At 43.3% G+C, this 13234-nt stretch overlaps 3 protein-coding genes across 9 annotated transcripts in view; 1 reads left to right on the top strand and 2 right to left on the bottom strand.

The window, feature by feature from the left end:
- Window positions 1-2194: 2194 nt before the first annotated feature.
- On the bottom strand, window positions 2195-9255 carry CHCHD7 (coiled-coil-helix-coiled-coil-helix domain containing 7). 4 transcript variants are annotated; one of them, XM_015145388.3, is made up of 5 exons: window positions 9207-9255; window positions 8140-8287; window positions 6072-6141; window positions 4250-4392; window positions 2195-3467 (listed from the first exon to the last, which is right to left on the bottom strand). In XM_015145388.3, the coding sequence occupies exons 2-4, from the start codon at window positions 8196-8198 to the stop codon at window positions 4276-4278; spliced, it is 246 nt and encodes an 81-aa protein (XP_015000874.2). In that variant the 5' UTR covers window positions 8199-8287; window positions 9207-9255; the 3' UTR covers window positions 2195-3467; window positions 4250-4275. The 4 variants fall into 4 exon arrangements, with proteins under 4 accessions (XP_015000874.2, XP_002805391.3, XP_015000875.2 ...); XM_002805345.4 differs by having other exon boundaries at window positions 4250-4348; XM_015145389.3 differs by lacking the exon at window positions 8140-8287.
- On the bottom strand, window positions 8473-9773 carry LOC144330578 (uncharacterized). The gene is given in 2 exon segments (XM_077942774.1): window positions 8473-8748; window positions 8751-9773. Coding segments are annotated over 2 exon segments (1146 nt in total). The 3' UTR covers window positions 8473-8625.
- The window catches only part of PLAG1 (PLAG1 zinc finger), a 50664-nt gene continuing 47199 nt past the window's right edge, over window positions 9770-13234 (top strand). For all 4 annotated transcript variants that reach the window (XM_001085381.5, XM_001085496.5, XM_001085625.5 and 1 more), the window contains exon 1: window positions 9770-9922. The gene's annotated coding sequence lies outside the window, so the exon portion shown is untranslated. The remainder of the gene's footprint in view (window positions 9923-13234) is intronic.

Here is a 13234-nt window from a genome sequence, read left to right as displayed (position 1 = left end):
GAATAGTTCTTTGTCAATAAATGGTGCCGGGAACACTGAATAGCCATATGCAAAAGAATGAAGCCTAACTCCCACCTCATAATGTACAAAAATTAACTCGAAATATACAAAGACCTAAATGTAAGAGCTAAAACCATAACGCTCTACAAAAAAAGGTGGAAATCTTTGTTACCTTGGATTAGGCAATGCTTTCTTACATATGATACCAAAAGCAACGAAAGAAAAAAATTGGAGTTCATCAAAATCAAACACTTTTGTGCTTCAAAGTACACCATAAAGTGAAAATACAACCCACGGAATGGGAGAAAAAAATTGCAAACCATATATCTGATAGGGAATTTTTATCTGTTATATATAAAGAATTCTTAAAACTCAGTAATTAAGACAACCCAATTTAAAAATTTAAAAATGGGCAAAGGATCCAAATAAACATTTCTCCAAATAAGAGATACAAACTGCCAATATACACATTAAAATTTGGTTGACATCATTAGCCATCAAGGAAATGCAAATCAAAGCCATAAGGAGATACCAGTTCACACCCACTACGATGGCTGTAATCCAAAGCAGATAACAAGTGTTAATGAGGAAGTTGAGAAATTTGGAACTCTCATACACTGTTGATGGGATTGTAAAACAGTGCAGCGACTTTGAAAAACTGTTTGTGCCTCAAAAGGTTAAACAGTTACCACCTGACCCAGCAATTCAACTCCTAGGTATATATCTTAAGGAGAAATTAATGTCCACATAAAAACTTGTACAAAATGTTCAAAAAACAGCATGACTCATAATAGGCAAGAAGTGGAAATCCAAATGCCCATCAGCTGATTCATGGATAAATAAAATGTGGTATAGCCATATAATGGAATGCTAAAGTACTGATACATGTAACAACATAAATGAACCTTGAAAACATGAGGTTGTCAGAGGCCAGTCATAAAAGACCACATATTATATGATTCCATTTATATAAATGTCCATAAATAGGCAATAAGATAAACAGAAAGTAGATTACCAGTTGCCTAAGTGTTGGAGGTTGGCTTTAGGAGAAAATGGGAGCCAGGCAGGCAGATACAACTCCAGCTACTCAGGAGGCTGAGAGAGGAGGAGGGCTTGAGGCCAGGAGCTGAAGGCTGCAGTGAGCTATGACGACGCCAATGCACTGAAGCCTGGGCAAGAGTGAGACCTTGTCTCTAAAAAACAAAATGAGCCGTGCGCGGTGGCTCACGCCTATAATCCCAGCACTTTGGAAGGCTGAGGAAGGTGGATTACCTGAGGTCAGCAGTTCAAGACAGCCTGGCCAACGTGGTGAAACCCCATCACTACTAAAAACACAAAAATTAGCCGGGCGTGGTGGCTCATGCCTGTAATCCCAGGTATTTGGGAGTCTGAGGCAAGAGAATCGCTTGAGCCTGGCAGGCAGAGGTTCCAGTGAGCCAAGATCACACCACTGCACTCCAGTCTGGGCAACAGAGCAGCACTCATCTCAAAAAAAAAAAAAAGTTTCTTCCCCAATCTCCAGAACTATAGCTCCCTACAGAGTGCCACTGGTGACCAACTGGTTCTTCTTCTTTTTTGAGACAGTCTCACTGTTGCCCAGTGGGCTGGAGTGCAGTGGCGCGATCTCGGCTCACTGCAAGCTCCGCCTCCCAGGTTCACACCATTCTCCTGCCTCAGCCTCCAGAGTAGCTGTGACTACATGCACCCGCCACCAAGCCCAGCTAATTTTTTGTATTTTTAGTAGAGACGGGGTTTCACCACGTTAGCCAGGATGGTCTTGATCTTCTGACCTCGTGATCCACCTGCCTCGGCCTCCCAAAGTGCTGGGATTACAGGCGTGAGCCACCACGCCGAGCCGCCAACTGCAGTTCTTGAACCTACATCAACCTCAACCCAGAGGCCAGCGGGCAGGAGGGCCTGGTGGGAAGGCGGGTATCCATGTCTTTACCTGAAGTGCTCAGCAATAAGGCAAAGGTACTGAAAAGACTCAACAAGAGTGGCATCAGGACAACTAGTTACAGGATGAATGTTGATATTGGTATGTAAATTCAAAGAAGTGACATTAAAATTCCAAGCCCTTTAACAAGTGTGCTTAAAAAAGTACTAAAATACTTCTTATACAAGTATGCATTCATTCTTTTCTGGTCCTGTTTTAATCCATCATTTTTATACCAGTCCATACAAATGAAAAGAATTTTGGAAATAATTCATTTTTTATTCAAATATAACTACATTTAACAATCAAGGTCATGTGGCTTGTAAACCCAAGCTTGGTTTTAGACTCAGACAGATGGTTCATTGTCAGCAGCCATTAAAACAATGTTCTTGAATTAGACCAGATGAAGAGAAGGGACAAAAGCATGTTTTCAAGTACATATTAAATTTCATTCAATAATAGTATGTCTTCATACAACTACCGTGAATTAAACAAATGATTCTAAAAGGCAGTGGGCATAAGGAGGGTTGCTTCACAATCTACCCCAGTCACCACACTGAATAAGTATTGTGTTTATATCATAAAGTGAGGTTCTAGTCTCATCAGTGTTGAGTTCACCTGATGAACCCCGACCCCTTTCCCTACCCAACTCATCCTGCAAATAGAAATTCTACTTCTAAAGGAATCCATTTGTCTTTCTTCCCATTACTGTGGTTCAAAAACTGATACTACAGCTACCCAATATTTAAGGATTTTAATCACAGAATCCTGTAACTAAGCCTTTCTTTAAAGAAAGACAACCAGTTCTTTTTTATGCCATTTATTTAGAAAAACCCCTTTGTCCCTAGTGAATGTACTAACCTTATTTAAACAAAGATAAGTGAGGGAAGTAAGAACTGATTTGAGGAATGAGCCTGGGATCTGAGGCCCACCACACATTCCTTACCTTCAACTTACCTTTCCAGTCTTCTCCCACCACTGCTCCACCCACCTGAGATTTTAGGTGGAACAAGCTACAGGATACTCTCTGAATGTGGTTCCAGCTTCCCTTGCCTCACACTCTTGCTCATAGCATTTACTTTACTTGGAAACATTGCCTTCATCTCAGCCCCATTCAGTCTTTACTTGTTCACATCATACTCTTCTTTCAAAACTCAGTGGAAAAGTTCGATTTCTCACGTAGCCTTACCTAACTCCATGCCTCGAGAAAATCATGCAAACTCATGCCACAGCACAGCCAGCAGCAACATACCATCGGCATGGCACTGACAGCAAGCAAAAAGGACACGGGGTGACTTCACTGTCTCCACTTGAAGAACTTAAGGTCTGTCTGGGTGAGGGGTGTACAGTCTTAAATATTACAGCGATCATTTATTAGAAATATTCATCTGCTTCTAAGTTATATAAATACTTTTAATGCAAACATTCAATAGGGCATCTTTCCCATTGCTCTCAAGATTTCATCTCTTTCTGCTGCTGTAGGCATACATGGCTTCACTCCGTTCCGTCTTCTCTGCATCATGATAGAATGCTGTGTACAGGCATTAAAATAAAAAAGAAGAAACCAAAATCAGTCATGTATTAAATGCTAATCATTTGCCAGTAATTTGCTATTGCTTCCTCAAACAGGAAATTCTAAAAACCAAGTTTAAAAAAAAAACCCAAAACCTAATTATAGGACTCCAGATAAACGTTTTTAAATTATTAACAATTAAATAGAAGTAGTCATTCCCACAGGAATACATTAACAGCAATTGGGATGGGAATATACAAAGTACAAAAGTATATACAGTCCATCAAGAAGAGCTACTGAATAATCGTGAAATAAAACCAACAGTGCGTTTAGCAAAGGGAAAGGAAATAGCTGGATTCAGTGGTTCAAGGAAACAGAAATTATATACCAATGTTTTCAGAAAAATGGAGCATTTTAACTACCATGGATGGCAGTGAGAAAGAAAAAGGCAGAAATGGAAGTCTAACATGATGTGTTATGACAAGGGAAGTGAAACATTCTGTTCATCTCCAGGAAAACTAAATTTATAACAAAGACATTGTTTTAGGGCTGCAGATACTTAAATGCCTAGGAAGACCCACCTATATTAAAACTGCATTCTTATAGCTTAGAGGATGAGGAGGCAGCTAACGAGAGCTCTCAAGGATCTTTCAGGGCTAAAGCAGCAGAGGATAAAGTTGAAAAGTTAAGTTTCCCTACAGCCATCAGTGGGAAAAGACTGTGGGTACTGACTAATTTTAGGCTTCAGTTTCAAGCCTAGGAGATGGGTTTTAACACAAAGTTAACCAATCTAGGCTTACCCAGAATTTCCGGCAGTTTTTATACTTCAAGAAGTAAGTGGAACACCTTTCCTTGTCATAGTTATTTTCATCCAGACATCTGGTGGAAGCATCAGATTCCTTACAGACATAAGAGAGGCATCATTTAAAAGGTAGAATAGGATCTAAAAGCAAACAGACAAAAAAATAAACAAGCTGCTTCCCTAGAAGCAAATAACGTGAAATAGTTCATTTGTGTTCATTTTGACGGGCAGACTCTAATAAAAACTGGACAATCTCGCCAACTATCCCAGTATGCACTCTGCTTAGGCTAACACCTTCCTTTTTATAATCTGGGCCCGTTTTCTGAATATGTGATCACAGGAATTTGAGCCAAATAACTGTGATTAATTAATCCAGTAACCATTTTAGTAAGAAACTGAGGCAAGGTGCAATGTGTTAAATGACTACTGCACAGCTAGAATCAGAATCCATCTCCTGACTCACAGTACATCTCTCCTGCTTTTCCAGATTTTCATTTTGGCTTGAATGTTTGATCATAACGTTGGTTTCAAGATTCCAAGTAAATCACTAATAACTGGTCTACATCAAGACAACCTAAATTAACACCATTTATCTCAGTGCATTTTTGGCTACCATTTACTCCATTATACGAATACACTATTATATAAGCAATTTTAATAGATATTACTTCAAAACCAAACAGGCTATAAATTCAAAGGAAAGTAGGTGCCACATGGGGATTAAATTTAAGCTGTGTGAACTGGAAGTACATTGAATAACTTAAAAGTGAAAGGTATGATTCTGTGAAGTCATCTAAAGCAGGGGTCCCCAAACCCCGGGCCACAAAGTCGTACTGGTCTGTGGTCTGTTAGGAATCCCGCCAGACAGCAGGAGATGAGCAGTGGGCGAGTGAGCCTTACCACCTGAGCTCCCCTTCCTGTCACGTCAGTGGGAGCATTAGATTCTCACAGGAGCATGAACTCTATTGTGAACTGCATGTCTGTGAGGGATCTAGGTTGCAAGCTCCTTATGAGAATCTAACGCCTGTTGACGCCCACCCCCTTCCCCGTCTGTGGAAAAAATTGTCTTCCACAAAACCAGTCCTTGGTGCCCAAAAGGTTGGGGACCACAGATCTAAAGGAAAGCTTTAGCTATATGGGTAGATAGTTTGCAACACATATCTAAGAAACATGTTCTACCTAAACAGAACAAAGCCGAATTTCTATGCCAAATATTTAATGAATGTATATATTTGGAAAATGTGTATCACTAAAGAGTATAATTTTCATGGGACCAGTTATGATAACTACATTATTCAAAGGTAGCAAAACCACAAGTAAGTATTGCAAATCATACCAAATAAATGCCAATAAAAGCCTACTCTTAAGACATTTTGTTTATGAGATACCTTTGTGAAAACCTTTAAGCTTTAAATAGGCTAATTCTATTATCAGCCCATTACTCTCAGCCAAGTTGTCAAGGACATGATGCTATTATTACTAGTGAAACAATAAATGTCAGTGACAGTTTAAAAATATCGTACCTTCCAGTTTTCCATGTTTGGACTAAACATTCTCAGTGTTACATTTTCCTGTGTAGTTTTACAGTGACAACCAAATGCTTGCATATTATACAAATAAGGAAAACTAAAGAACACATGAATGTTACAGAAATTATAAACATCTAAAAATGCTCTAGTTAAAAAGGATATGCTGGCCAGCAATATTTTTTGTAGAGAAATAACTTTATTCAACAACTGCAGAAAACAAAGGCCCACAAAACTAAAAGCAGCCTGTTTTTCCAACTTAACACTCATGAAAATTAAAGCAAACCATCCTACCGACAAGCAAGGATTTATGTCAGGATCTCTCAGCCTCCCTGTTACCACGGGCATCCTGACAGTCTTCTTACTGAGGGTAGACACAAAAAAATAATTATGCAGATGACAGAAAATAAATCAATACATCTCAACAGCCCTAAAAGTACCTGAAATTTTGATTTTGGCATAATGATCACCTAGTGAGGAACTTCGTGTATTCTCTGTATTTTGTGAATAAAAACTTGAACGTGGCTGGGTGCGGTGGCTCACGCCTGTAATCCCAGCACTTTGGGAGGCTGAGGCGGGTGGATCACGAGGTCAGGAGATCGAGACCATCCTGGCTAACATGGTGAAACCCCGTCTCTACTAAACATACAAAAAATGAGCCAGGCATGGTGGTGGGCGCCTGTAGTCCCAGCTACTCGGGAGGCTGAGGCAGAAGAATGGTGTGAACCCGGGAGGCAGAGCTTGCAGTGAGCCGAGATCGCGCCACTGCACTCCAGCCTGGGTGAGAGCGAGACTCCATCTCAAAAAAAAAAAAAAAAACAAAAAAAAAACTTGAACGTGTTTTTCCTTTGTATGGCCATGCCTCAACACAAAGGCCATATATTGGACTGAAATGCATCTACGGCCTGGGTGTGGTGTCACCTGCCTGTAATTCCTGCACTTTGGGAGGCTAGGGCTGAAGGGCTGCTTAAGCTCAGCAGTTCGAGATCAACCTAGGCGACACAGAGAAACCCCATTTCTACCAAAAATACAAAATTAGCCTGGTGTCGTGCCGTGTGCCTGTGGTCCCAGCTACTTGCAAGGCTAAGGTGGAAGGATCACTATAGCCCACGAAGTCAAGGCTGCAGTCAACTGTGATTGCATCAGTGCACTCCAGCCTGGGTGACAGAGAGAGACTGTCTCAAAAAAACAAAAAAGAAAGATAGTTCAATTATAATTCAGTTGTGGTTTACTCTTATTCTTAAGCAACCAAATGCACTAATAAAACCTAAGAATACAGTATGCATTCCAACAATTACTTCCTTATTTTACAGCAATTAGCATACAAAATAAGAATGGAATTCAGTACAGTCCAACTTTAGCACAAACATTCATCAACTGAAGTACCAGAGTGCCTATTTTATGGCCAATAGTAGGGTAACCAACACACCAAAAAGCCAAGTTATTGCTTAGTTGACATTATGAAAAGTTATACTGTTTAAAAAACAAAAGAGTAGAAATTTTACTTCCAGTGGCATCTTCTTTTTAACTGATTGCTTCCCTGGGTTGCAGGAAGTCAGGGAATGCTACTGTGCTTCTGTAATCTTCCAATTCAATTCCTAGAGAAACAGCTTTGCAAAAGCTGGGGAGGCCGAGTCGGGCGGATCACAAGATCAGGAGTTCAAGACCAGCCTGACCAACATGGTGAAACTCTGTCTCTACTAAAAATACAAAAATTAGCCGAGCTTGGTGGCACGCGCCTGTAATCCCAGCTACTCAGGAGGCCGAGGCAGGAGAATCGCTTGAACCTGGGAAGCAGAGATTGCAGTGAGTCGAGATCGTGCCACTGCACTCCAGCCCAAGCGACAGTGGGAGACTCCGTCTTTTAAAAAAAAAAAAAAAAAGACTCACCCAGCCCGGTTCTACTATGGGAAAGACCAGGATGTCCAGGCCAAAGGAGACCAGGCTTTGCAAAAAAATCAATGGAAAAGGGTTTGGTTATTCTGGTGTCCATTAACTAATCACTGAATAATAATTTTATGATTTTCATTGAACAATACAAGAAAATATCCTGCAAACAGTAACATCTTGGCAAAAAAGAAATCGATGCTGTTCAATTATATCTACAAGCTTCCTCCTCTCCTGAAGATAATTTTTTTTTTCACGCTTGACTTCTTCCTGAGAGATGATAGTAAATAAATTCACAGCTTTCTTTTTTACATCTATCCTATGATGTGAGAACACAGAATTCTTCTTAGCTGTTCATACACTTTAGATTTAATAATCTCAACGAGGATCAGACAACTTTGCATTAAAGTTTCGTGCCTTACGTGAAAGTATCCTACTCTATATTTTATTGTCAGTCAGAAATTCTTTATAATACCTAGGTAACATGACATATAACCAGTTCGAGTTTGGTGCATGAGTTTCTTCACATTTCATTTCCTTTTCCTTCCGGATTCTAAACACAAGGCACTCTAAATTTGGATTTCCGAAAGTCCCCTCCTTTGCATGAGTTCCTCGTGTATTAACTGGAATTGAAGAGGAAATGTCAATTTACAGTGAGAAGCGGGGCTGAAGTGCAACATCGAGTGCTTGGCTGAAGGGGCCTTATCTATTACTTTTTGAATGTACTAAACAAATGTTACAAGGCTCTACTACTTGCAGAGGATAGCCAGAAAGAAAAACCAAGCAAAGATTTGAAGGAGGGGCCACAAAACCATAGCACATTCGGGTAATAACTCTAAAATCCACTCCAAAGGGCAAACTGCTTAATAAAGCAGTTCTTGATTTCCCATCCAGTGGTTCACGTCCCCCCTCTCTAAGTAGCTTTGAAAGGGCAGGGGGATGGGAACGTTTCTGAACACGTTCATGCCCACACGCCCCGGGGTCGGAGCCCGGGCAGGGTCCACGGTTCTGCTAAACCCGGAAGCTGCACACGCCGTGCCGTTAACCTACTGCCAGGTGCAGAGGGTAAGAAGTCAAGGGTGGCCCGCTGGAGGTGGGCGGGCAGGGCGAGGAGAAACATGGGGCGAACCCGAGGCCTCGCCGTCTTCCGCGGTGTAGCCCGCCAGCGTCTGATCCTGGACAGTGCGCACAGGTGAACACACCTTGTTGTGCCCTGAGACCGTGCCGAGAGAGGCAAGGGGCGAGGAAAACGCAGGGAACTGGGGGTGGGGCCGGCAACTGCGCTTCAGAGGCTACAGAGAAGGAGAGTGGAAGAAGAGCTGGGGTTGCCCGGACTAGGCAGGGGTCATCTTCCTCGCCCCCGGAGCGAACAGACCGCTGTGGCAGGAGGAAGAGCAACGGGAAGAGGATCGCGCTGCGGCGAAACCTGGCGGCAGCGCCTCCGCGCCGCAGAAGTGGATTCGGGCCCCGCTGCGGCCCAAGGGCACCCCTCTCTTCCCCCTTTCTGCGGCCGCCGGGGAGGTAGGGCGGGGGACCACTCACCTCGGGCCTCCGCTTCGCCAGCACCCAGGCCGTCTCCAGCTCCAAACACGTCAATGGCTCACGCAGCAGGACCTTAAGTAGCGCGCATCCGAACTTGCTGCCCCCGCTCCCCGGCGGCAGCCCGCCCAATCGGCGCGCGCCGCCGCGAGACTGACAGCCGCGCGGGGCCCTGGGCCGCAGGGGCAGGCGGGCCTCGCCCCGCCCCCGCCTGGCGAAAGGAGGGCCGAGGCGGGAGGAGTGGGCGGGGAGGGGCGCGCGACCCCGCCCCCTCTCCCCCGCCCCACCGCACCTCCCAGCCGCGGCCCGTCTCTTAACACTTCGCCTTGACGGGCGGCGCCGCGGCCCAATGGGTGGGTCGGCTCCCGCCAGCGGCGGCGCCGAGTGGACGGCTCCCGGGCGGAGCGCGCGCGGGGGGCGGGCGCAGTGGCGGGCGGGGGTTGGGGGCGGTCCGATGGGAGGCGGGGGCGGCGGCCGAACAGGCAGGGGGAGGCGGCGGTGGGCGCGACGTCGGCGGCGGCGGCGGCGGCGGCGGCGGCAGCTGCAAGTTGGGCTGCAGGGGCAGCGCATACACTACAATGGCTGCTGGAAAGAGGCGTAAGGAAACAATTTCCAGGCCCGCCGCGTCCAGCCCGAAATATGAGAAAAAAATTATTAGAAATTCCGCGGGCGGTGTAGAGGCGGCGGACGGGCCGGAGGGAGGATGTTAAAGCCCCGCGGTGAGTTCTCCGGGGGTCCGGGGCGGCGGCGAGACGTTTAGCGGGAGAAATATCAGGGTTATTTAAATTATGGGACTAGCCGAGGGGGCAGAGGAGCAGCGGCGGCGGCAGGAGGAGGAAAAGTTTGTGCTACTCTCAGCCCCTGCTCAGGACCCCAGAGAGAAAAATAATAATAAAAAATAAAATAAAATAATTACGCGGGGCTGCGAGGACTCCCGAAGTCGCTTCTGACAGGGCAGGGGGCGATGCGGCTGGGGACCCGAAGGTGAGGTCGGTGGGAAAAAAAAAAAACCCTTTATTCAGGGTCTGGAAAGTTTGAAAAGTTTTCCTCCTCCTCCTCCTCCTCCTCTCTGGTGCTGTGAATATTGTGACAGCGGCAGCGGCAGCAGCGAGAGCGGAAGACATTAGAGACCCGAAAAATAAGGGAAAAATTAATATAAATTCAGTTTTGAGAGTAAACTCTCCGCATTTTCCACCAAAACATCCCGGGGGAAGGTCGCTTCCCAAAGGGCCTGGCGGAAACCCGCAGTCGGCAATATTTGGGGGGCACTTTGAGTGACTTGGGGTAACTTTGCCCCTTTTTCAAAAGAGGTTTTTCTTTTCTGGAGAAATGAATTTGTTTTTGCCCTTTCCTCAGGTGGGCAAGCCGGGGTCGGGGTGCGGGGTCTGCAGGGAGGTGTGAGCCTGGGGTGTGTGGCTGCGAGGGGGGGTAGGGGGAGGGGGTGCTAAATGAAAGCAGGAGATCGGCACAGAGCAGGGACAGCTTGTTGTCAGTATCATAAACAACCAAAATGGAGGGAGAACTCAGGCATATAACCAAATAAAAATTTTTAAAAAATCGCAAAAAATCCCTAAAAATCCGGGATGCTCCCCCTTTTCTCGCTAAAGGTAAAAGTATGTACCGCCTTTCCCCTGAAGTCCATTTTGACTTTGCAGGGACCAAGGAGTTAATATTTATTTATTTTTTAAAACTTTCGAAGGGCAAAAGCCTTTTATAACTCAACCGACAATGAGAAAACGTGAAAATCCGATGCAAGAGAAGCAGGGGGAGCGAGGGGGGGAGGTGGTAGTGCAGAAACTGCTAAACTTATTGGTAATGTGGACTGATCTGAGATAAGATAAACACTATATTTGCTATTTTATAACTCTCTTTTAATGATCTTTGCGGGGTTTTTTTGGGTGGAAAAAAAAGTGATGCCATTTTCTTAATAGAGTTAATATGTGTGATTGGAAGAATAAACCTTTCCGGCTTTAGATTGCATTTTCGTCGCATTTATGCTTCAGGTTTTGTTAGTGGCTCCCTCCTTTCTTTAAACTGGGCTCTGCAAAGGAGGGATAGAGAGGTGATGGTGCTCAGAGAGGCTGGAGTGCAAGGCTGGAGTACCTTTTGGGGAGGGGTGTGGAGTTGCTTGGTTTCCCCCTTCCTGACACGTTTGCTTCACCTGTTCATCCTTCCTGAAGAATGTTAAGCTGAGGTTTTCTGGTTTTATGTATATAAAAGGATGATGTCTCTTGCATCACATTGATGTTAATGGGAAAGTGCTGCTGATGTTGGTTCCACGTGGGATATGGGACAGAGCAGGGCATTTTAAAGGGACAGCTTCTCTTTTCCTATGGTTTTCATCACCTACACAGAATCACTGTCTGAGGACCAAAAGCAGAGGTGCTAGGAGGGTGTGGTGATGGAAGATCCTTCCCTTTCTGTTACTCCAGTGCACCCACCCATAGGAGTGATGGAGGGACAGGAGGGATAAACAGCCTCAACTGAAGATGGATATGTGTATAGTTTGTATCCAAGCTGTTCTTTTGTGTAACAAGCCCTCCCAGGAACTTTTCATGTTACATTGCTTTGCTTTGGAAGCTGATTTTGGAAGGAATTGTGGAAAAATGGAAATAGTTTAAGGTGTGTGGTGTAATGGTGTAGCATTATTGAACAGTTATGAATTCTGTGCAGTGAGATCAAAGAGCTGTGTATGCCCATATTGTGATTTTACAGCCATTTTGTAAAAGCTGTAAAATACCTAATATTCAATTTTGCTTAAGGTACATTGAGGACTTCTGGTTGAAAATTACAGAGTGGTGAAGATTCTTTTAATATTATAAGCAGTAGGCATTTCTTTAGGGGGAAGGAAAGTACACACACCAACACCATGGAAAAGTTTACACATCCATATTTAAAGTCCATCCTATACATGGGCTGTAACTTTGCGCCTTTGAAATGAAAAGATTTAAAAAATCCTGAGCCCTATGAGTTTTCATCTTCTGCGTTGAATTTATTTGTGTTATTTAACAGAAAGTGTTTACTGACCATAAACTACTATCGGCTCTTATGTTTTAGATTTCCACGATATTTTCCAAATTTAAAATATGTAAATTGTTAGCTGTACTATAATGGGGATTAAGGTTAATCTTCAGTAGAAATTACTTGTGTTCCATTTTCCACAGGTATATGGAGTTTCTGAAATAAATCCTTATTTCCTCTTGTTTTTATGATTTATAGACATGGATTAAAGTTAGAGCTGAATTTTTAGACTTCTTATATAGAATGTTTTTTCTTGCCATACTGTATAAACAAGTTATTATTTTTGTAGTCCATTATATGTTAACTTGTGTTTACAACTGAGTTCTTCCAACTTTCTGTAAATACCTCCATAACAACATCACATCGGTAACGTGTTTGAGTACATCATCTTGTGGTTTCTGATTTTGGAAGCAATTACAACTTTCTAAGAACTCATTAAAAAATTAATCTCATCACCCACAGTTAAATCAAAATTGATTGGAAAAGGATTAAGCTATCAATAGAGAAGGGAAACTCCTCCCTGCCCAATGATCTTCTGTCCGGAGGTTTCAGAATGCCATTAAGACTTACAAAGCCTTTTCAGTTTATCTTACGTTTTCATTGTATTTTGGCTCAAGACAGTTACATTGACTATAAGTAGTCAGAATTATGCTGTGCATTTAAAGTAAATGAGACTTAGATCTTGAATAATTGCCACTTTGACAAACCAGATGCTAATATCAATAAATTCAATCTCTATAAAAAAATGAAGGAATTCAAGTTATATTAGATCATCGTGTTATTCAGGTTGTTTGGACACTTTGTGATTGGTTTATTGTCAATCTAAATAAAAGTGCTAGTATTGTGATTTTTTTTCTTCCTCTCATATAGGGTGGTGTAAAACTTTCTTCATGTTTGTATTTGATGCAACTAGCTACTTGTCTGATTTAGAAAATGCACTCAGAGTGCACAAATCTAAAATCTGTAATCGCTTAGAGAGTCTTATTTAGATGGGGCACAGCACAATATTT

Source organism: Macaca mulatta, chromosome 8 (genome assembly GCF_049350105.2).
Source record: "Macaca mulatta isolate MMU2019108-1 chromosome 8, T2T-MMU8v2.0, whole genome shotgun sequence".
Lineage (NCBI taxonomy): Eukaryota > Metazoa > Chordata > Mammalia > Primates > Cercopithecidae > Macaca > Macaca mulatta.
The sequence above is the reverse complement of the archived record's forward strand: the minus strand, read 5'-3'. Positions and strand labels throughout refer to the sequence as shown.

Bases quoted from the DNA above. Each gene is read 5' to 3' on its own strand.
- CHCHD7 (XM_002805345.4), bottom strand. From the start codon at position 8,198: ATGAAATGTGAAGAAACTCATGCACCAAACTCGAACTGGTTATATGTC. The intron at 6,142-8,139 runs GTATTATAAAGA...GTCTACCCTCAG, and splicing joins TTATATGTCATGTTACCTAG to TAAGAAGACTGTCAGGATGC. The intron at 3,468-4,249 runs GTAAGCCTAGAT...GCCTGTACACAG, and splicing joins AAAACTGCCGGAAATTCTGG to CATTCTATCATGATGCAGAG.